Genomic DNA, 21,576 nt, shown 5'->3' with positions numbered 1-21,576 from the left:
AATGATTCTACCAGATACAGAACAGAAATCCTATGAAAAAAATCAGCAGCAATTGAAGTCAAAAATTGTGCATGAATTTTATTAGAATACTTCATTTCCTGAGCAAGATTTACAACACAACATGCAGATGCATTTAATAATTTACTTCACTATATGTACTGCACTTGTGATAGTGCACTTGTGACAGTTGTGCAACAAAAGTAGCAACTGAGAAAGTTTCCAGCTTTTAGTAATTTCAGAAAGTGACATCTTCAGTAAACAAAAAGAGCTTTACTATTAGTAGTGTCAATGTTAAGTTTCCAATGCTTATCAAGCTGAAGTGATTAATTTCAGCAGCACATTTAAAGCTCTTTAGATTTCAACACTTCTACATTAGAAGTTTCAGTAGCATTTATTACATTTTTTTCACAATCTTAGACATGAGAGTAAAAGCTTAGTGCAATCAGGCTCTTTTCTAATGGATCAATTGATTAAACACAAAAGGAAATAATAATGCTAAGACGACAAACAGAATCTCAGCACAAGTAACATGTCTGGTAAAGTAACTCAAGCTGGTGAAAGGGCTTTAAAGTAAAGTTGTGGGGGGAGGGGAACCTCAATCCATCCCACTCCTACCAGTTTGATGCCAGTGCCAGTAGATGCCCAGAGCCTGGAGAGGGGTCACAGGTCAGCAGGAGAGCACCTGAAGAGCAGCACAAAGGAGTTTGCATACAGGCTCTTTAGGATCGACAGGCAGGGGAGATGGGGGGGGGGGTGTGTGTGTGTGTTGCTTTCTGTGTCAGTGACCAGCTGGAGAGCATGGAGCTCTGCCTGGGGATGGATGAGGAGCCACTGAGTGCTTATGGGTCAGGATTAAAAGGAGGACAGGGACAGGTGACATTATAGTGGGGGTCTGCTACAGACCACCTGACCAGGAAGACCGAGCGGATGAGACCCTCGACAGACAGATAGGAGCAGCCTCACATTCACAAGCCCTGGCCCTCATGGGGGACTTCAATCACCCCAATATCTGTTAGTGGGACAACACTGCAGGGCATAAACAATCCAGGAGGTTCCAGGAATGCACTGATGATAACCTCCTTCTCCAAGTGATAGAGGAGCCAATGAAGAGAGGTGTTATGCTGGATCTTGTTCTCGCCAAGAAGGAGGGGCTGGTGGGGAATGTGAAGCTCAAGGGCAGCCTTGGCTGCAGTGATGATGAAATGGTGGCGTTCAAGATCCTTAGGGCAGCAAGGAGGGTGCACAACAAGCTCACTACCCCAGACTTCAGGAGAGCAGACTCTGGCGTCTTCAGGGATCTGCTTGGCAGAGTAGCATGGGATACTTCCCCTGGAGGGAAGAGGCGCTCAAGAAAGCTGGTTAAACTTCAAGGATCACCTCCTCCAAGCTCAGGAGCTATTCATCCTGACAGTCAGGTAAGACCGCCAGGAGCCCTGCATGGATGAACAAGGAGCTCCTGGACAAACACAAACACAAAAGGAAGCCTACAGAGGGTGGAAGCAAGGACAGGTAGCCTGGGAGGAATACAGAGAAACTGTCTGAGCAGCCAAAGATTAGGTTAGGAAGTCCAAACCCCTGACAGACTTAAATTTGGCCAGGGACATCAAAGACAATATGAAAAGCTTCTATAGGTACGTTGGTGATAAAAGGAAGACTAGGGAAATTGTGGGTCCTCTCTGGAAGGAAATGGGAGACCTGGTTATGCAGGATATGGAGAAGGCTGAGGTATTCAATGGCATTTTTGACTCAGTCTTCACTCCAGCCATACCACCCAAGATGCAGAAGGCAAAAGGCAGAGACTGGGAAAAGGAAGAACTGTCCACTGTAGGATATCGGGTTCAAGACCATCTAAGGAACCTGAAGGTGCACAAGTCCATGGGACCTGATGAGATGAATTCACGGGTCCTGCGGGAACTGGTGGATGAAGTGGCTAAGCCACTATCCATCATATTTGAGAAGTCGTAGCAGTCCAGTGAAGTTCCCACTGACTGAAAAAGGGGAAACATACCCCCCCCCATTTTTAAAACCGGAAAAAAAGAAGAACTGGAGAACTACAGGCAAGTCAGTGGTCTGCCAGTACTTAAAGGGCGCTACAGGAAAGGTAGGGAGGGACTCTTTATCAGGGAGTGTAGTGATAGGATGAGGGGTAATGGTTTTAGACTGAAAGAGGGTAGATTTAGATTAGATGCAAGGAAGAAATTCTTTACTGTGAGAGTGGTGAGGTACTGGAACAGGCTGCCCAGAGAGGTTGTGGCTGCCCCCTCCCTGGAAGTGTTCAAGGCCAGGTTGGACAGGGCTTTGGGCAACCTGGTCTAGTGGAAGGTGTCCCTGCCTGTGGCAGATGATCTGTAAGGTCCGTTCCAACTCTAATCATTCTATGATCCTATGATGAAAGCATAATTCTGACAAGTTCTTTTAATGAAGCACTGAGCTCACTGCAAGAGTCCTACATACACATACAGCAAACAAAATGTAATTACTTATTCAACCAGGTAATGCTAATGATGTTCATTCACAAAAATGGTATGCAGCTGGAGCTTAATTCCACATCTTTCAGAAGCTCTGAATATTTGTGAATCGTTGTCTTTCAGGAAATGTAAGGGAATTCTGGGCATCTAAATAAAGAAAATTATTCCTTCTAAAATCTGAGTGGACATTTCAGGAAAAGCTGTGATCCTAACTTCTGTCAACCTTTATGTCTCGCTGCATGAAAGACATAATAAAAAGCTGTGTTGAAAATAGAAACCTGTTTGCCAAGGAGTGTTATAAACAAAATTTAATCAATAAAGCAGCCGTGGCTTCTCCAATCACAAGTGCAGCTTTTTCACAATGAATATTGAGTTATGTGGCTACGCTAAAACATGGCATAAATATATTCCTGTGTTTGTCCAAAAAGAGAAGACATACAACAACATGTAGTACAAATGTACCACTGTTAATGTAACACACCCAACCATGTGTCACAACTCAAAAAAATCGATCTGGATTAACGTGACATCACACCACTCCTACATGCTACTGAAAAAGAAAGGTTGAGGCATACAGACAGAAATCATGGTTTTATTTTCAAGCAAAGCAAAGTTGGAGATTTGCTAAGATGAACTCAAAAGATTGGCAAGATTATTGACTAGAATCCACTTAGTAAAATGCTAATCACATTGTTCACAGCTGTGCTCATCTCCGAATTAAGGATTATTAAATATATTCATGACAATGTAAAAAAAATACTATCTTATCTTTCAGTTTGGCTATCACTTGGATGTTCTTTGGTAAGGTCTAATACTTTAATCTGAACCTTATTCTAACTGACAATGGAAAAAACAGCAGCAGTTTACAGACAGAAAGACTGACAACCGCTGCTGAATGACACAGGTTTTCTGGTTTGTGTTTTGAGACAGCTCAGTTATGCTGGATCACTGAAGAGTTCACTGCAGGATGGCCCAACAGTATGTGGCAGAGTATCCTGGTTGGCACTTACATGCACAAAGTTGCTTAAATAATGACCCAGCTCACACGTGCAGAGTGCTGCTATTTAAGCTGCTAATAGTCAACAATTTGCACACAAAAATAGCACTTTGTAGTACATTAAAAATCCCAAACACCTTTAAATGTTCTAAATGAAGGAGCCAGTAGTGTTAAAAAGGGAGATGAGGGAAGATATATTTCAGATTTGCACCACATACATAAGAACAAAAACTTTTAAAAACTCTTCCAAACTCTTGGAAGGCTCCTCTTCCAAAACCTCCAAGATTACAGAGGATATATATCCTCTCTAATTAGACATAAGCAAGATCAGATGGAGTTACATCGAGTTATATTAGATTAGCTACACTGAGTTATGTATTAGATATAAGGAAGAAGTTCTTTACTGTGAGGGTGGTGAGGCACTGAACAGGTTGCCCAGAGGGACTGTGGCTGTCCCCCTCCCTGGAAGTGTTCAAAGCCAGGCTGAATGGGGCTTTGAGCAACCTGGTCTAGTGGAAGGTGTCCCTGCCTGTGGCAGTGGGGTTGGGACTGGATGATCTTTAATGTCCCTTTCAACCCAAGACATTCTATGATTCTGTGATATACTGTTTTCTGTGGAAACACTAAAAAATACTGATGCAGCAGAACAGAGAAAAACTGACACAGACCTGAAGGAAGTCCCTGTGGAAATAAAATACTTCCAATCATCGTACACTAAAACATGTCCAAATTTATCTCATAAGCCCATATGGCAAAGGAACTTCTGGCAACATTTACTGTTTAGAAAAGCACACAGAAGAGATGGATTCATTAAAACCATGCTCGTCTAGCTAAGCTGATATTCCCCGCTAACAGGACTCCCTCCTGCTTTGAACAGACTGCAGTGTTACTGTGCTCTTAATGCTTCATCCTCAATCAAGTCAATGAGTGTCACAAGTGTGGTGGTCATACTGACAAATTTTTCTTCCTGCCATGCAAGACTGCAATATTACACATTAGCAGTGGAGAACTTTAAAACGTCATGAGCATGTCACGTTCTTGTACACTAGTGTAGAATGGCCTCCCAAAGATAAAGGAATGTAGACCTGGTTTAATCTTCTCAGCCAAAGCCATTATTATGTTAAGATCGCCCTCTGCTGTTAAGTCAAGATCTATTTTTAAGCTACGAAGAGACTTAAAAGGTTTTTTTCCTTTTTGCCTGCAAGAAAATAAAAAATGGTGTTGTAAAACAGAACAGAGAAACTTTCTCAAAGCCTTCTTTCTACTGTCTGTTCACTTACGTGTCATCCTCTATGTATTTTATTAAAGTTAAGGCTTTTCTGTGAAGGACTAGCAGAAATTGTGCAAGGAAGGTACTCCTTAGAGACAAGCCAGGCTTCAGATGAAAGATCTGTTAAAAATTATACCAGAAAATTAAGTAGATGCTGAAATTCAAGAATAATTTTAGGAACATGAAATATAAAGAAACATTGCATACACATGTAACCTATCCTTAATTATAGCAAACCAGGCACATTAACAGCAGATTTGTAGATATAGTCAACATTCATTCTTAAGTTTTCTAGCTCCACAGATTCAATAAATTAAGCTGTTTTACAGTTCTGCTTGATGTGAAATTAATTCCAGTCAGGTAGCTTTCTCAATACTGCAATTGTAGACACTGTTGCACAGAAATAGAAAATGTGCATTGTTTTTCATAAGTAGAGAAGAAGTTTCAGTATTATACTAATTCTACAAATAGCACAGGTATTTTTCTCTCTAGTTATTCAGAGAAGAATCACAGCACTAGTATGAGAAAGAGCTACTAAGCCAACAAATTATCTATTTATGTGAAATTATCTGTTACTAGGGCCTTCAGCTCTTGTTCTTTCTGAAAAAGCAACAATTACCTGATCCAGGAAGGCTTTTACTAGTGTATCTCGATGCAGGATATCTTGAAAGACATTTCTATGGAAAAGAAAATGAACAAAATTGTGAGGTAGTGCCATGAAAGGACACTAACTGTCCAGCAGATGTGCACAGCACAACATTAATGTTTACGATCTGGCAGAAATTAAAAGTGAATTCAAAATTTTAGTGAATTATAAACTCACTATTTTTAAGGGTAATATAGAATTTTAAAGCAAAACTCTTACATGAAATGAATTAAACCCAGGAAAGTCATCGGGATCTGTCAAATACACTTAGTTCTGTAATACCCCTAATTAAAACAAGCAACAAAATCAACATAACATGGTCAGAAGTATCACTGAAAAGGAATTTCAGTAATATTTAACACAAGAGAACTGACGGAACTAGTAAATTCCTTCAAAATTAATGCAACTACCAGAGCTGAAGGAGCTTCTTAAAAGCAAAAAAACTCTTATGTACTTTATTAGAAAGTACACTTTGTACTACTTTACTCTTTTGTCCCAAATCAAATAACTTTGAGAGATGTGAGAGAAGAGTACATACAAATCAGGTGTGAAACTCTCATCTGTGTGGATAATACGATCTTGAGACATTTCTTCATCTGAATTAGCTCTCCAAAATGCTGTCAGCTCAGATCTCATATATCGTCGTTGGTTATAGATGTGTTCATGACAAGGGGGCATCTGCTTCACTGTATTGACATCTACATCTATATGTGTAGTAGGATATGGGGCATACATTACTTGACGGAAGGGCAACACAAAGCTTCCTGTTGCATCCTGTTTCAGTGAAAAAAATTATTCTTCTAGTTACTTTTTTTTTAAAAAAAACAAATCTATACTGGAACAAAACATATTAAAGCATCATGCCTAAATTTTATATCCCATTTGTTTAGATATGTTTTGTTTGAGAGAACTGGTGATTGTAGCCCAGTAAAAAGCCCTCCATACTGTATAATTCCCTTAAAATAACAGTGAAAACAGGTACTGAGGTAACCTCTGTATTACAGTATTGCAACATCTGGTTCATGAGCCCATTAACATTATACTATTATATTTATCTGGTAAGTTTAGACTGCTTGCTAGAGCAAGAAGCATTATTTTTCTATTCATCTTCACCCATTGCTACAGCCCTTTTAAAAGATTTGGAAACTGTCAGACTGATGGACTGCTCTTATTTTGGTTTTGGTACAACACAAAAACGCCTTTTGAGATTCTATGTCCAAGTAAGCAAAAGAGTATTATTATTGTATCTCAAAGTATAGGAACAATTCTGGACAATACTCAAGAAACAGATGTGTCAGAGAAAAGACAGGCTTGGCATTTTAACATGCAGATAGTTACAAGAAAGCTACAGCACCAGAAAGGAATAAAGGGAAGATGACATATTTCTTTGAACATGAACATGTGTATACGTGTGCACATCTTATGCACATGCATACACATACGTTGAAGAATGTTCTTAAACCTCAAAAAAATAGAACTTTATTAAGCATACTTACTTTGAGTAAGCCTTGAACAAAAAGTCCTGACTCGTATTTGAAAGAAGACTCATTTCTACAGAGTCTGGAACACTTCCGTTCTGATGGTGTAAGAAACAGACACAATGTTCTCACAATCTGCATTAAAAAGAACAGTTTTGAAAAACATGAAAAGGTAAGGAATGAACTGATCTTCAAATGCAATTTCTGACTAGAATGTATCAGGCATTTCAAATGATGAACAAAAAGTTCATCATGCATATTAGAAAAGCCAAAACGTTATCAAGGTCACAGAATAGTGACATGCTTAAATTATTAAACTGTAAGTCATATTACTCCAACTTCTTGTCAAATGAAGGAAAAATCCAACACTTTCTGGCAAAGTTTGTTTTTAAGCCAAGTATGTAGGACAAATCACTTTTGCCTTCTGCTTCCTCTTCCTATTACATAAACATGAGTTACTGTGATTACTTTCCTAGTCTTTTAAGCCTCTTATTTTATTCATTCCATATTGAAACAGCAGCTATTGTCTCCAATCAGACAATTTCCTAAATAAGTATCCATGTTTATTTCCTCTGTAATTTCCTCAAACTCTCCATTAAAAGCAACAAAGCTACTTCATTATCCGTTTTCAAACTTCTTTGCTGTTACAGCTACAAGTAATCATCTCCAAATACAAACAGGTATTCCATTCTGCTAACCTTTCAGTCTTAACCTGTGGTGTCCTACCTGTGTTTGTAAGGTGTTTGAGAAGGCTCTATCGTTGCACAATGTGTTTATGCAGTACCTAAAACAATGACAACATAGTTTCTGACTAATGCTTTTTGTCACTTCAGCAAGATGCAATACGTGTTTTTTTACTTTAAGGAAAGCTAAAGTATGCCATAAAGAAAGCAATTACTTCAGAACAGTTGCACCATGACACAAAGAGCACACTGCTGATAAGAACTCGTGTAGAATTTATGGAATTTTACCCTCACATTCCTCTAGACTGTTTTTTTCCTATAGTGTCTAGCTTATCAATACATCTCACATGCTTATTACCATTTAGACCTTAAAGCCTTTTAATTAATTATTTTATGAACCATAAACGTTAAGCTTTTTACAATCACTTAAGCCTTTAACATTTCCTCTATTATGCTAACTTAATCATGTGCAAATCTTACACCCCCGAAACAATACATACTAACTGATTTCAGCTAAGAACTGAGAATTTCCTCTTCTCTGCATCCCCTGTTGGTTGTGACTGAGTATCAGAATTTACTGTTCATTTGATCAGAGGTGCATCACTGCCAATACACACAAATCCCCCAATTTTTATAAAGCATCATGAACTGCTTATTTCAAACCACAGGTTTGCTAAAGGTGCCTTGATTTTTTTAAAAAGAAGATTATTATATTTCACTGCAGCAAGGAGACATACATACCATAAAATATATAATATGTATAGTCTACAATTAACATATAATATATTCAGCAGGCCCACTGTTCTTAATTTTTATTTCACATTGAAGCAATAAACGCAGATACATTTATATGTATATCAAAAAGGGCATCGACTTTGAAAATTAAAATGAGTTTTTCCTCAAAGGAAGGTTTTAGTCTTACAAAATAAACCAGAGTTCAATAATCACAATTAAAAACATAATCAGACAGAAAAGCCCAATATCCAAAAAGCATTCCCTATCAGAAAATGAAGTTATCTGAATATACTGCTTCTCCACATGCACCACTGTAGCAACTTTGTCATGGTCTCGAGACATGGGACTATTGTTATTGAATGGCCCAGAGGCCCCAGTGTAAATTGAAAAGTTATAATGCTACATAACTACACAGAGCCTTACCCTCACAGCAGTATTGGTATACTCATTAAGTGCAGTGGCACCTAATACCTGAAGGCTCTAGGACTGCACAATTTTATGAAAACCTTATTTTCATTCCCAGTTGCAGGGATATTCTGAATCAAAGAGGTTTATTAAGGGATTCAGCCACGAATGTAGAGGCAATTGATTTAGTGAAATACATTTTCTCACAAAGAAAACACTTTCTTCACGATTTGTCTCTGAATATCCTAACAGAAAATTGACTTCAGTGTTTTTATTAGAAGGGATGGGGTAACAGCCTACTTAAATGCAAGTCAAAGGGAAATCTCTCTGAACAAAACACTGATGCACTGCACTATGCTAAAAAGAAACATGCTTTAAAAAATAATTTAATGGACAGTAAACACAAGTGTGTTTCTTCCAAGAACTGCTTTCAATTTATCTGAAACTAGCATTTTGGTATAATCAAAAAGCCTTATACAAAAAAAGTACCGGGAGAATTCTGAATAAGGAAAACATCTTCATTTGATTTTTCCTTCACATATTGAGTAAGCTTAAAATAAGCATCAGGAAAGTCTCCATTTATACTAAAATATTAGAGTAAAAGCAGTACAGGTGATAGCTTTATATTGGTTCAAATTAAGTATTTCAATAACAAGCTTACAAGAGAGTTAAAAATAACATGGGAAAAAATGTCTACCACAAAAATGTAATTATTTTCTTGTTCTGAAATGACAGCTAAGAGTGACTTTTTTTCCTCCCAAATAGACCATAATGATGCATATACTCTGCCCTGTGAAGAGGTACAGCTAATGCTGCTTACTGTCTCTGGACTTGAAAGCTCCTAAACATCATCCCTACTGATGTGCTCCAGCAAGTATGACACACTGAGTGTTTTGTTGTTACAGGCCTCAGTTTTAGGGGTTTGTATCTCTACTTTGCCTCTTTCTGGTTCTTCTGAAAAGCTGAGTCAAACCTAATTTAAGATCTACCAGTTAAACTGTGCACTTATTTACCAATCAAGTTTTAAATAGACTGAAGATGAAGTCAACACAAACACAGCTACAAAGAAAAAAATGCTGGAATTGCTGGAATGGTTTAAGGTCCCAGTAAACTTGCCTGCTTCAATGTGTGTGTGTGACTACAGACTCAATATCTTGGATGTTCCATGAAACACAAGCAGTTCATGATGCAGAAGTACATTTATTCCCAGCGTAAGAGTAATTATGCAGATTCAAATTACTTCAAGAGTACACAGATAATACTCACTGATATAGCTGAACTGGGCAAGCCAGTTCAGAAATCTTCAATTTATATACTTTTGCTAGCAAACGTAATTTTAAAAGCTCAGACTCATTTACTACTTGTTTATCATAGAATCATAGAATGGTTTGGGTTGGAAGGGACCTTAAAGATCATCTAGTTCCAACCCCACTGCCGCAGGCAGGGACACCTTCCACTAGACCAGGTTGCTCAAAGCCCCGTTCAACCTGGCCTTGAACCATTCCAGGGAGGGGGCAGCCACAGCCTCTCTGGGCAACCTGTGACAGTGTCTCACCACCCTCACAGTGGAGAACTTCTTTATATCTAATCTAAGTCTACACTCTTCCAGTTTAAAACCGTTACCTCTTGGCCTATCACTACATGCCCTTGTAAAAAGTCCCTCTCTGGCTTTCTTGTAGGCCTCCCTTAGGGGGTCCTACAGTATCAATTAAATGATACAGTATCAATTACATTAAATCCATTGGTTTTCTTATAGTTGACAGAATACAACTGATAAGGCATTTTTCAGACAGAATTATCAACTGCTTGACCAACCAGCTGAAGTAAGATACCCAGATAAACAGTATTCCTTCCTTCTTCAACCTCAAGTACGTTTATAGATAAACCTTGTTTCAGATAACATCTAACACTCCTAATAATCAACATTTAAGTTTGGTTTATTAGAAAGTGCATTACCTTATTAACTTTTTCTGCGCTGCTTCCTACAACTACAGAACATCCACAGGTCTGTAGGTGTGAACTAATTGCACTGCAAATAAAAACAAACATAGGTTAATACATTTAATCAGACTTTTCAAATAAAACAATTATCTTCTTCACAAGAAAAATGAAGTGCTCCTAGCATAAATATAGGCCCATACCTAAAGGACCTCACACAGCTGTGTGTAGGATACTGCTGAAATCGAAAAGTTTGACAATATCTACATTTTCATTTTGATGAATAAAAAGACTGCCACTCAGAACCTCCAAACACCACTTACAGACCAAACAAAAATTGTCTACTGCTACTATCTAACTGTATTACAGAATCTGTATAAAATAATTTGTCTAAAGTAACAGAAGACATTAATAATGAAGGATTTGAAAGCATCTTGACAAAAGATCTATTTCATGGTCATCCTCCTTTTCTGAAACTGTGGATCAGAAGCCAGTTTTGGGAGACTTGGCAGATAAACTATTCTATTTGAGTCCCTCAGAATACATACAGGCATGCTAGAAGATGAGTGATCTTGTCTTCTGACTTGCCAGCAGCACAGATCTGATTTAGTTTGGAGGCTGCAGTAAATATATCTGGACTAACCTTCACAACTCTTAACTTGTCTTTAACAAACTTCCTCATCCTGCGCTTTCCCCCCGCACTTTCTCAAACCAACACTTGGCCCAAAGTTTCAAAAAGTCTAGATACCCTAGAAAGTCTAAACAGTATTAAAAAACTTTCTCCAATATCTGTGAATATACAAAAGTACATTTATGCTATCTTACTGAAAGATGCATTGTATGTGATTAACCAGTTCTAATAAACACCTCTAACTGGTAAGGATTATAATAGCTACACTCAGGCTCCGAAATCTACAGGTGGACTTTATATTGGACCTGCTACTATTTATCTTATCAAGTATATTCTAGGAGTTAAATTTAAGGCCATCTGAATTCTTATGAATTCTTCCTTTGGGGCAGAAATAGATGTTCAGTATAATTTAGAAGTTACTAAGAAAGCGTGACTGCTTATTTTAGAAGTTGGTTTTGTTGATATGGTAGTTTATTTAGTTTAATACAATTTTTATTCAATTACATGTATAAATCCATGCAACACTATATTTAAGACTTGAAAGTGGAACCTAGCTGAGCTGATAAACTTTGCAGATAAGCTAAAAACCAGACATTTAGACCCTTTACACAAATGGCCAAGTTATTCTTTTCTTTTCAAGACAAAATTTCCAGGGAAAAGAAGCGTCAAGAGGAGATAACTGACATCCTACAGTCTACTACCTGCCCAATAAATCTGCATCTGGTATGTGAATAGCTCATCATTGTAGGATCAATGGCTCTAGTTGTTTACAATAAGCCATTCCATGACATTCACTTCATTATTTCCCAAATTCTTTACAGAACTAAATACTACATTATTGTGAAGAATTAGTTAAATTAACACAGGAATTTCTGTAGTACAGGAAGTGTATGTGATGCTGTATAAATAGATGGCACTAAGCACTACATAAATGAATGCAGTTACACCAGAGATGTTCTGAAAGTTAACAGAACATCAATTAAAATGTATGAAATATGCTTTCCCACAAGAAGAGACCAAGTTGCTCTCGAGTGTGACTACTTTCTCTTATACATTAAAAACAAAACAAAAAAACAACAAAGAGAAATACACAATTTAATAATAAGCGTTCTCTATGCCATACCATTAATGACTCTTATTCATGGCTTATGCAATAAACACAACCCCAGGTTTTTTTGGTATTTCATAAAAATGTAAGACTTCGACTTATAGCCTCATAAAATTGAACTTAAGTATCAAAGAAAAACTGTATTTGATAGGAATTCTATTATCAAGCAAATGACTCTGTGACAATGCAGTCTATAGAGATACAGCTATTAGCCCAGAGCCATTCTTCTAAGAAGATGGCAACTTCTACAGAATTTTTTAGACAAAAATCAAAAAAAGCCAAATACACGTCATTCTCCCCACTCCTACAAAGAAAGCTAATCTAATACATGTTCACATGCACATACTTTTATATATATATGCACACACAAGTTCAAAACATTTTACCACAGCATAAATCAAAACTGAAATTCATACTTGAGAAGAAAGCCTTCATGGCAACTATCCCCAATGTCATCATCATTTAGCACTGTGTCACTTATCTGAAATGCAAGTAAATATAAACAAAGGTTAGACAAGGATCTGCAACACCTTCCAAATTACTGATTTTTGGTTTTAATGACAGGTGGGAACTGTTTGGGAACTATTTAAGGTGTAAGGCTGCCCAAAAGCACAACCTTAAAAAGACCTTCTGACTTCAGCCAAACAATTCTGAAGATGAGTCACTTGATTATTAAATATTCTTCACCAGTCACAAGTCAGATTCATCCCAATGTTTTTTTCGATAATCTTGTCCACAATAGTTTAAATTAGTGCATGTGAGATCACACCTACTTCTATGAGAACACTAAACCACACTGAAACAGGTATCATTAAAACCATTTACCTCCCCATTCCTTTCGTTTTGCATCAAATATTCCTTCCACTCCACTCTTAAAAACGGTATCATCCTATGCAGTCAATTTTGCTAAGTGCTGACCATAAAAACCACTACTAGTACTGTTATATTTTCCAAACTAAAAATTATATTAAACTATTCCCTTCACCACTTAGGAGAACTTGATGTGAAACAACTGAAGTGTACAAGAATTTATGACTACTGTGGGATTTTTGTCTGCCAAACAGAGGACCAAACCAGAGCTCCAAAGCCACTTTTTTATTTAGAATGCAAGGAACACAAGGACTTACATCTATTTCTTCTGGAACACTGTGTGATTTCATAGATGAAAGGAGTTCCATTACAGGAATGACTTCTCCTGTCAGCATTGGAATGATGCTCTGACCCTGTGCAATAAATAAAATGCTTGAAGTAAAAGCACATTATGCAGTATTAGGAGCTACTACTAACATGAACTTGCAATATTACATGCAAAACATCTTTAACTTCCTACTGTTGGCAAGTGTTGTTTGCAGGTCTGGTATGAGCAGAAATTCACGCACAGACTTCTTGGGCTTTGCTCATCAATAATTATGAACTGAAAACAGATTTTGCTTCTCAACATCATGTCTAAAATGGATTTCCAGGGTCCTGTGCTAATTTTCACAATCAGTTTGACTGGCCTAAACAAGAAGTACTTAGATTGAGATAATCTGATCATACCATATTATGTGCAACTACTGTTAAGCGTTTTAAATCCAAGTCTGATGTTTTAACAACTACAGGAAACCAAAACAAGGCATATTAGTTATGAACATACAAAATTACTTATCTGTTTTACGTATCACAAGAAACTGAAGCCACAATTTCATATTTACAGTTTCAGATATCAAATTGTTTTCATAGTCTTATTCATTAGGTCTCCAACCACATGTCAACATGACAGACTCCGTACGTCTCTGTAACTTGAAAAGGTAATGACCTAGTGAAAAACCATCCTTGACAGGAGGCGAGCATGAATCTATGGAAGCTACTACCTTTACAGAGCTTCAAGTTCAAGTAAATGACTTTCCTTTTCTGAAAGGTAATATTCTTCATAGATTTCCACTTTACCCATAAAGTGACGAAATATATTTTCCTTCAATTTGTTCACAGCTTCCATCGTCCTATCTTCAGAAACTTTGCCTCCTGTGCATGGCAGGTCAGCAGCCAGTCCAAAGTATCTTCCTGAATCCCAAAAATATGAAGCAGCACCAACTTCTACAGTCACCAGATGCAGTGAAATAGTTTTGTGATGGTGTGTCATACGCATCAACCAGGTGGCCCTTACCTGATCCTCCATTCTCTCCGTGCCTTCCAAGACAATCTTCTGGAAATGTTCTTGCCTCTCCTGAGCAAGAGAAGCAGTTAAACATAAATGCTCTGGTATTTGTTTATATATGTATGCACATAACAGTCAAATGGTACAGTTTCTTTCCTGTGGAGTCATGCTTCTTAGAGTCAAATTTTGATGTTCATGGGGTGGTTTTTTTTTTGTTTCTTTTTTTTGAGTTGACATTAGCAGGAAGTGATGTGATTTTAAACAGATCAATGCTCCTGCTTTGCCCCCCACCAAACCTCTCACATGTTCGGGCAGGAGTAGCAGGAAAGGGAGGGTGTGATGACAATGACAAAACATTTACGTTTCTTCATTACAGATCAAGAAAATGCCAAATGATCAGATTATGGTGCAGAAATCCACTTTATGGATGGGTTTTTATTTTCAAATGCATAAGGTACAGATTGATGGTTCCTGATGCAGCAAGAGAAAAATCAGACCTCCAGAATGAGAAAAATTATTTGTTTGGGAAGGGTAGGAGAAACAGGACTTTTTTTTTTTTCCCCCACATCTTGAGACACTGACAAGTCTTCAAAACGTTGTTTTATAACCAAGTACAGGAGACATGAACCTAAAAATACATAAAACACAATGTACAAGAGACTGGACAAAGTTATCAAAACAGACTCATCAGCAGCTGAGTAGCAAACTGCATTCAAAATACAACTTACAATGGAATCAAGTTATTTTTCACAAAGAGAATTTGGCATTAATCACTGGAACAATCAATACCATAAGCAAAAATGGAAGATGCTGTGAGAACTAATAATATCTTCTGCTAGAATCTGACAGGTTATTGAATTTACTGGTTATTCATTAGTTTCCTGTGACTGAACTAATCCAAGTTCATCAAGTGGAAAAGAGTTTACCTTTTTTTGAGCGGGTGAATAGGGAACAAGCTACAGTAACCTGCCCTAAAACAGTAATAAAACTTGTCTAACTATCTAAAAGAAACATCTGTGAAAAACTACTGGAATGTGGCAGATTTCTTCAGGGCACCCCTACCCTTGAGCTCAGTGTCAGTGAAGACATCCTTGAGAATGAAGATCCTTTGCATTAAAAGAAGTCAGTCTTCATGAAGATAAGGCTGAATAAATGGTGTAAGCCACTTCTTAGAAATTTAACTGCTCAAAATTATTAAACAACTGGAACATAAAATTGAAGTAGATAAAAGGGGTTTCTAATCCCACATAGATGACTTGCTTGGAGTTGCTTGTCTTTCTTTGCCAGTCTGAACACTGTTCCATGTTTCTGCTAGTCCTTGAGTTCAGAAGGTTTCTTCTGTTCTAAAGTCTAGCTGGAAATGTTGTCTGGCTCTACACAAAACTCATGAGAGCTCATAACCACAACCACCAGAAATTCCAGAACAGATGCATAGTTTGTTTCAGATAATGACTTCAACATTTTTCGTTCTGTTGTAGGCATAGCTGCTGAACTGCCTCAAAATGCAAACTACAAAATGAGCCTATTTTATTTCAATACTATCAAGCTACAACTCATGTCTAAATTTTAATCTACATTTTCAAAGCAGTTTTCTCTCTTCTATGTAAGGCTGCAGAACTGCAGATATATGCAGTTCTAATGAAGTTTACTACATTACACAGTTGCTGAACGGAAGAGAACTTGCCTTCAACCTAGCAAGATTATTTTGTGGAGTGCCTCCTTGGTTCTGATCAAATCTGATCTGTCATCTATTTTGTACTTGGATCTTCCTCCAAAAGAAGAAAAGAAAAAAAGGAGAAAAGAGAAGAAAGAAAAGAGAGACAATAAATATCTATTTCAGACTGTGTCACTGTCGCAGCTAACCCAGTTGACTTATCTGCTTCAAGAACATCTGAAAAAGAATGAAGAACTTAATGACAACTTTCTGAGAAAACTAGTAGAAAACTTTTCTTTTGTAATTCTTAATGACACTTGAAGGCTATTTCAGCTATGGAAACATACTGATATGAATCAATGTCCAAAAAGAGGTAAGACGTACTATAGTTAAGAATGATGGACAATTCTATTTAACCACTCACATTAAAAGTCAGTACAGAGGACACTAAATGACAGAGAAGTAATGTGATCAAGAACATGAGATAGCATTCACTTATGTCAAAAACACTAACATCCAGCAACTTTTAGAAGACTAGATCAGGAATGAAAACATGTGTTTCTACTCTACTGAAAATGAACTTTATGTCCCAGCCTTCCTCTGAAAAATAAACCCCAGGAGTATCAAGAGACAATGTGACAGAAAACACTACTGGCCATCATCAGGCAATACAGCAGAAATCAATGGAGTTTGCTCGTGTAGCAGTAACAAAACACCACCACAAAAATTTACAACAGCTTATTATTTCTGGAATCTTAATAAACTCACATAAGAGCACTCAAAAAGAAAGTTTAAAGTATGTTGACTAGAGGTCCTAAAACAGAAGAGGAACAAAAACTTTATCAGACAAACATGCATCACCACACACAGTATATCTGACATGCAATCTACTGCTCCAAGACAACTTGTACTCCATGAAGACGACAGAGATATTAATTTTTATTATTAGAATGTTATTTATTTTAAACAAAAATACATAACAATTTTCACTTAATAAGAAAATACCCATAATGTACCAAAAAGTTAAGAGCTGCAATTCTTCAGAAAAATTTAGCATGTTTTCCTTTTTGAATTTCAGAAGTAGAAATATTTGGACTAAAATAGATGTATTTTTGTGGTTCTTCCATTAGTTTTACACAATTTAACACCTGCCCAACTGTTTGTTGATACCCTTTTTTTTTGAAAAACAAAACCGTTAACAACAATGACAATATTAATTGTATCAGTTCCCTTTTCTGGACCTCAACAGTGAAAACAACGATTTGAAACACAGTAAATTTACAATCCTACCTAGTTTAAATACACTAATTAACATAATTAAAAGTAACAATTTAGATCAAATTCAGAGGATGAAAAACCTGTGCAGGATACCTATTTCAGCTAGATAGCCTGGTATGGGTTATGGTAGTATTACCAGGATATGTCATGTGGCTAAAAACCCCAGCCTTGAATTTGCTGACATATTTGTAACTTTTAACCTTCAAAACTGTACACTTGTAGAGAGGTCAGCTTCCTCTGAGTTTTTGTGTCTGGACTGCTACACAGTGGGTGTCACAGAATTTTATTCTTGCTTTTGCTCAAGACAACTTGGACAACTGGTTTTAGTAATGGACAATAAACCTACCTTATGCATCCATATTCTTCCTTTCCTTATAATATGTGTTAACCTATCCACGCACACTCTGTGAAGCGGCAGGTAGAAGCCAAGTTCACTTTGTGGAAGTATAATTGATAGTCCATATGTGCTTCTGTCTCCATTCCAATTTCCATCAAAGATTAATGACACAATGATTACTCTTTTTTCTGCCAAGACGAAGAACTTCACATCTATTGCACCACTTTCTGCATTCCGAAGTATTTCTCCATTCAGGGTGTGGTTAGCAAGAAAAGTTATTTCACCATCAGTGAGAAGTACCTGTTCTGTCTTTGGGGCCCAGATGTGCCGCACTCGGGGGCCAAGAATATTGTCCCAGTAAGCAAAAGTGGCAGCTAATAAAGGTGACTCGCCATTCAAAGAGATCTCTGTTTTAGCAACTGCAGGGGACGGTGGTGGACAAAGAGCTGACATGCCCGCTTCCTCTCTCTTTTAAAACTGAAATGCTTACATTACCTAAAAAAAATTTTCCTAGAAAAAAACAAAATTAGAGATGCACTCATTATTATCTCATTTTCTTTTGTTTCCAAATAAGACTTCAAGAGACAACCTGACTTCTACCCCATAGTAGACTTCATTCAAGAAAGAAGTGTATATGCATACATTCCACATAATGAAGTGGTATGCTTTACAAAAGTTAGTCAGTCAGACCTCAAATACCCTTTACTCATTACAGAAGTATGCACAGCATTCAACTTGTGCAAGAAAACTGACAGACGATAAATACATCTTTTACATCATGGTGACATGCAGGGTGTTGTGATACAAGACAAATGCTCAGCACTTTATAGAATGTACTGATGGAAAATTCATGTTGCGTAGATACAAATCTTTAAACATTTTCCCTAGCAGCTTCCAAGAGCTCTACAGCTTTCCCATTTTGATGGGAAGCTGCAGAATATAAGAGGAAGTTTCATCTTCCCTAAGAGTTATGCGAGTCACAGGAACACATTAAATAAAAAAGTTTCACGAGCAAATCCAACACAGGATGGAAAGCCGTAACAGCTAAAATGCATTTATCTCGATGAAATGTCGCATGACCCAGGACTCGGCTTTCCTTTCCTCTCAGCCTGCAGCACTGCACATGACAGCAGAGGAGACCCCGCCCCGCGCCGCTCCCCAAGGAGCAGGAACACCCGTCTCAGCGGCACAGCTGTAACCCGCCAGACTTCTGGCACCGTTTCGTTTCACGTATCTGAACTTTTTTCTTTCCTGGCGAGCGTCCCTAGTAAGATCGCCCGGGTGCACTCCCTCACCTGGGCAGATCAATAAAAGCACCGCCGCTCGGCCGAGCCCTGCCCGCGGTGACCAGCCCAGACGGCAGCGGCGAAGCCAAGGCCGTCCGGCGCTCTCTACGTGACTTCACGGTTTTCAGGGAAGACGAACGGCAGCACCAGTCACCCCTGCCTCCTGACGCTCACGGCCTGACGAGAGGCTTCCTCTCACCACAGCCTCCTCAGAAAAGCCTCCCACCCCCCACCACGGCAGCTGCCGCACACGGCGACGGTCTGGAGGCCGAACCACCGCGCTCCCAGCCTGGATCAGGCCCGTTTCGCACCCTCCAGGTCTGGTCTGAACTTCGGAAAAGACTCATCTCCAGGGAAGGCGAGCTACGAGAAGGCCCGGCTCCTTCCCTCCGCAAACAGGAGGGGACGGCGGCAGCCCCCGAGGGGGAAAGTGCAACCTCCCCCCCCCCCCCCGTCGCCCCGGCCCCGCGCCCGCCTCACCTGCGCACCAGCCGCCGCACCGCGCATGCGCCGCTCCCCTCCCGCCTGCCCACAAGGCGGCAGGCCTCAGCGGCGCTACTGCGCAGGCGCAGCGCCGGCGGCCGCGGTGGTCGGTGCTACCGGGGAACTGCCGGGATGGGGGCCCCGGCGGGTGCTGAGCTGAGCTGAGCTGAGCTGAGCTGCCCGCGCGCCTGGCAGGGCCGTCTTGGTTAACGGCAGCAGCGGCAGCAGAGAGGCGGTGTTACCTCACGGGCGGCGGAGGAAAAATGGCGGCCGGCGGCGCGGCCGGCCCAGGAACGCGTCGGTGCTGTGAGGACTGCCTCCGCGCGGCGGCGGGGAGAGCGGTGCTGGTGCGCCCTGGGAGGAGTAGCGAGCCTAAGGCAGGGCACTCTGTGGGAGTGAGCAACCCCAAACCGGCCCCAGGGCCGGCCCGAAAACCAAATGCAGCTTGTGAAGGAAGCGAAGAGCTGCCGCAGCTGCAGGGTAGCTGGGGAAACTCCCTTCTGCCGGGTGCGTCATTTGAGGGACGGGCTTTTAAGCTTAAAGTAGGAAGTTAGTAAGGACAGAATTAGGTTAGTATACAAACATACTGTAGGCAAAACAGTGAAGGTGCCCTTGTTGGAGCTTCATTTAGTTTTACAGGTATACAGTAAGTACCTTTATATCCTATTGTGCAATCCAGTCTGGATGAAAATTACAGAATCTTACAATGGTTTGGGTTGGAAAGGACACTAAAGATCACATAGTTCCAGCCCCCATCTTCCACTTCATCAGGTTGCTCAAAGCCCCATCCAGCTTGGCCTTGAACATTTCCATAATCACCATAGTCACTTAGGTGTGAGAGGCATTTATTTATTTACAGCCTAAAAATGAAAAAGACCCCGCTGATGTAACAACACATCTCTAGTCCGGCAGGATCCCTCCCCTCAGCTGTACCCTGAAGAGTGGTGTCAAGCAGTTTTAACAGGCACATGGACAAGGCACAACAGACCTGATGTCTCGTTTTTTTTGAGTGATATCCTCCCAGTTTAACCACAAAAATCACCTTCCTCACAATGCCTTGAATGTTAGGCAGTTGAATAGCTTCACATTGAAAAATGTCTTCAGCCAGCTAAAATGTGCTTTTTTGATTAATTTTATTAATGAGACAGACACTGAACATAAAATGACTTAGGTCTGTGTATTGGACTCCAGTTTTAGCTTCTGTAAAGCAGAGCTCCAGTAACAATAAATGACCACACAAAATTTATGTAATGATTATACAAGAGCTGGGAGGAGCAGCAGAATTAAACTCTAGTTTTAAAAATTGCTGATATTTAATTTGCTGAATTCAGAGGTTTGGCATCAAACTCTGGAATTTCACTACTTTTATCTAAATGTAAATCTATGCAGTTTATAAAAAAAACCCAGGTTTTGTGCATTTAGTTTGCATTTGAACAGTGAAGATAAATGAATGTAAAATGCTTTTCATGTAGTTGTGGACACTCTTCCATACAAAAAGTGCATTGATATTACATAAGTAATGGTGTAAGAAAATTGAGCTTCAGGGATGGGGAAGTAGCTTTTATTTTGTCACAGAATTGTCATGGAGCCTTGCATAAGACACTTGGTATTGCTGCATCAATTTTCCCATTAGAAACTGCTTTGAGAATTCTATGTTTAAAAGCAAATCACCATGTTATATGCAAAGAATTACAAATCCTTACTTTTTTCTTAAAATAATAGATTAATCTCTTAATTGCTGCAGCTATATTATTGGCAGAACAAAATTTCTGCCTATTGTAGCAATATTGGTCATTGTCTTTATTTTTTTTCCTTCAGTTTTTCATACTTTCTTCATGCAGAGGAAAGAGTAACAATCCCATTGGATATGATTTGAAGAGACTAACTATTTTTGCAGGTGCCTTTTGTGGACACATCAGAGAAGTGACAGGCTGCAGCATAAGCAGATTTTTTTTTTCCCCTGAGAGAGAATACATCTGGCTATGAAGCCTAATGCTGCACGTCTGCAAAGAAATTAATTGGAGAGTGTGTAACAGAGAAGG

General features: G+C 39.0%; 1 protein-coding gene across 9 annotated transcripts; it reads right to left on the bottom strand.

Annotated features, from left to right (window-relative positions):
- Positions 1 to 52: 52 nt before the first annotated feature.
- Positions 53 to 19,849, bottom strand: C9orf72 (C9orf72-SMCR8 complex subunit). 9 transcript variants are annotated; one of them, XR_012626993.1, is made up of 12 exons: positions 19,532 to 19,759; positions 17,775 to 18,275; positions 14,506 to 14,565; positions 13,487 to 13,582; positions 12,776 to 12,840; positions 10,639 to 10,711; positions 6,878 to 6,994; positions 5,920 to 6,155; positions 5,601 to 5,665; positions 5,355 to 5,412; positions 4,746 to 4,855; positions 4,599 to 4,663 (listed from the first exon to the last, which is right to left on the bottom strand). XR_012626993.1 is itself a non-coding variant. In XM_074855335.1 (11 exons), exons 2-11 carry the CDS (start codon positions 18,216 to 18,218, stop codon positions 4,477 to 4,479), a joined length of 1,446 nt encoding a protein of 481 aa, XP_074711436.1. In that variant the 5' UTR covers positions 18,219 to 18,275; positions 19,777 to 19,849; the 3' UTR covers positions 53 to 4,476. The 9 variants fall into 9 exon arrangements, 7 of the variants coding, with proteins under 7 accessions (XP_074711436.1, XP_074711434.1, XP_074711435.1 ...); XM_074855335.1 differs by lacking the exons at positions 5,601 to 5,665; positions 19,532 to 19,759 and adding an exon at positions 19,777 to 19,849 and having other exon boundaries at positions 53 to 4,663; XM_074855333.1 differs by lacking the exon at positions 5,601 to 5,665 and having other exon boundaries at positions 53 to 4,663; positions 19,532 to 19,756.
- Between the last annotated feature and the right edge of the window lie 1,727 nt (positions 19,850 to 21,576).

This window comes from Strix uralensis, chromosome Z (genome assembly GCF_047716275.1).
Source record: "Strix uralensis isolate ZFMK-TIS-50842 chromosome Z, bStrUra1, whole genome shotgun sequence".
Lineage (NCBI taxonomy): Eukaryota > Metazoa > Chordata > Aves > Strigiformes > Strigidae > Strix > Strix uralensis.
The sequence above is the reverse complement of the archived record's forward strand: the minus strand, read 5'-3'. Positions and strand labels throughout refer to the sequence as shown.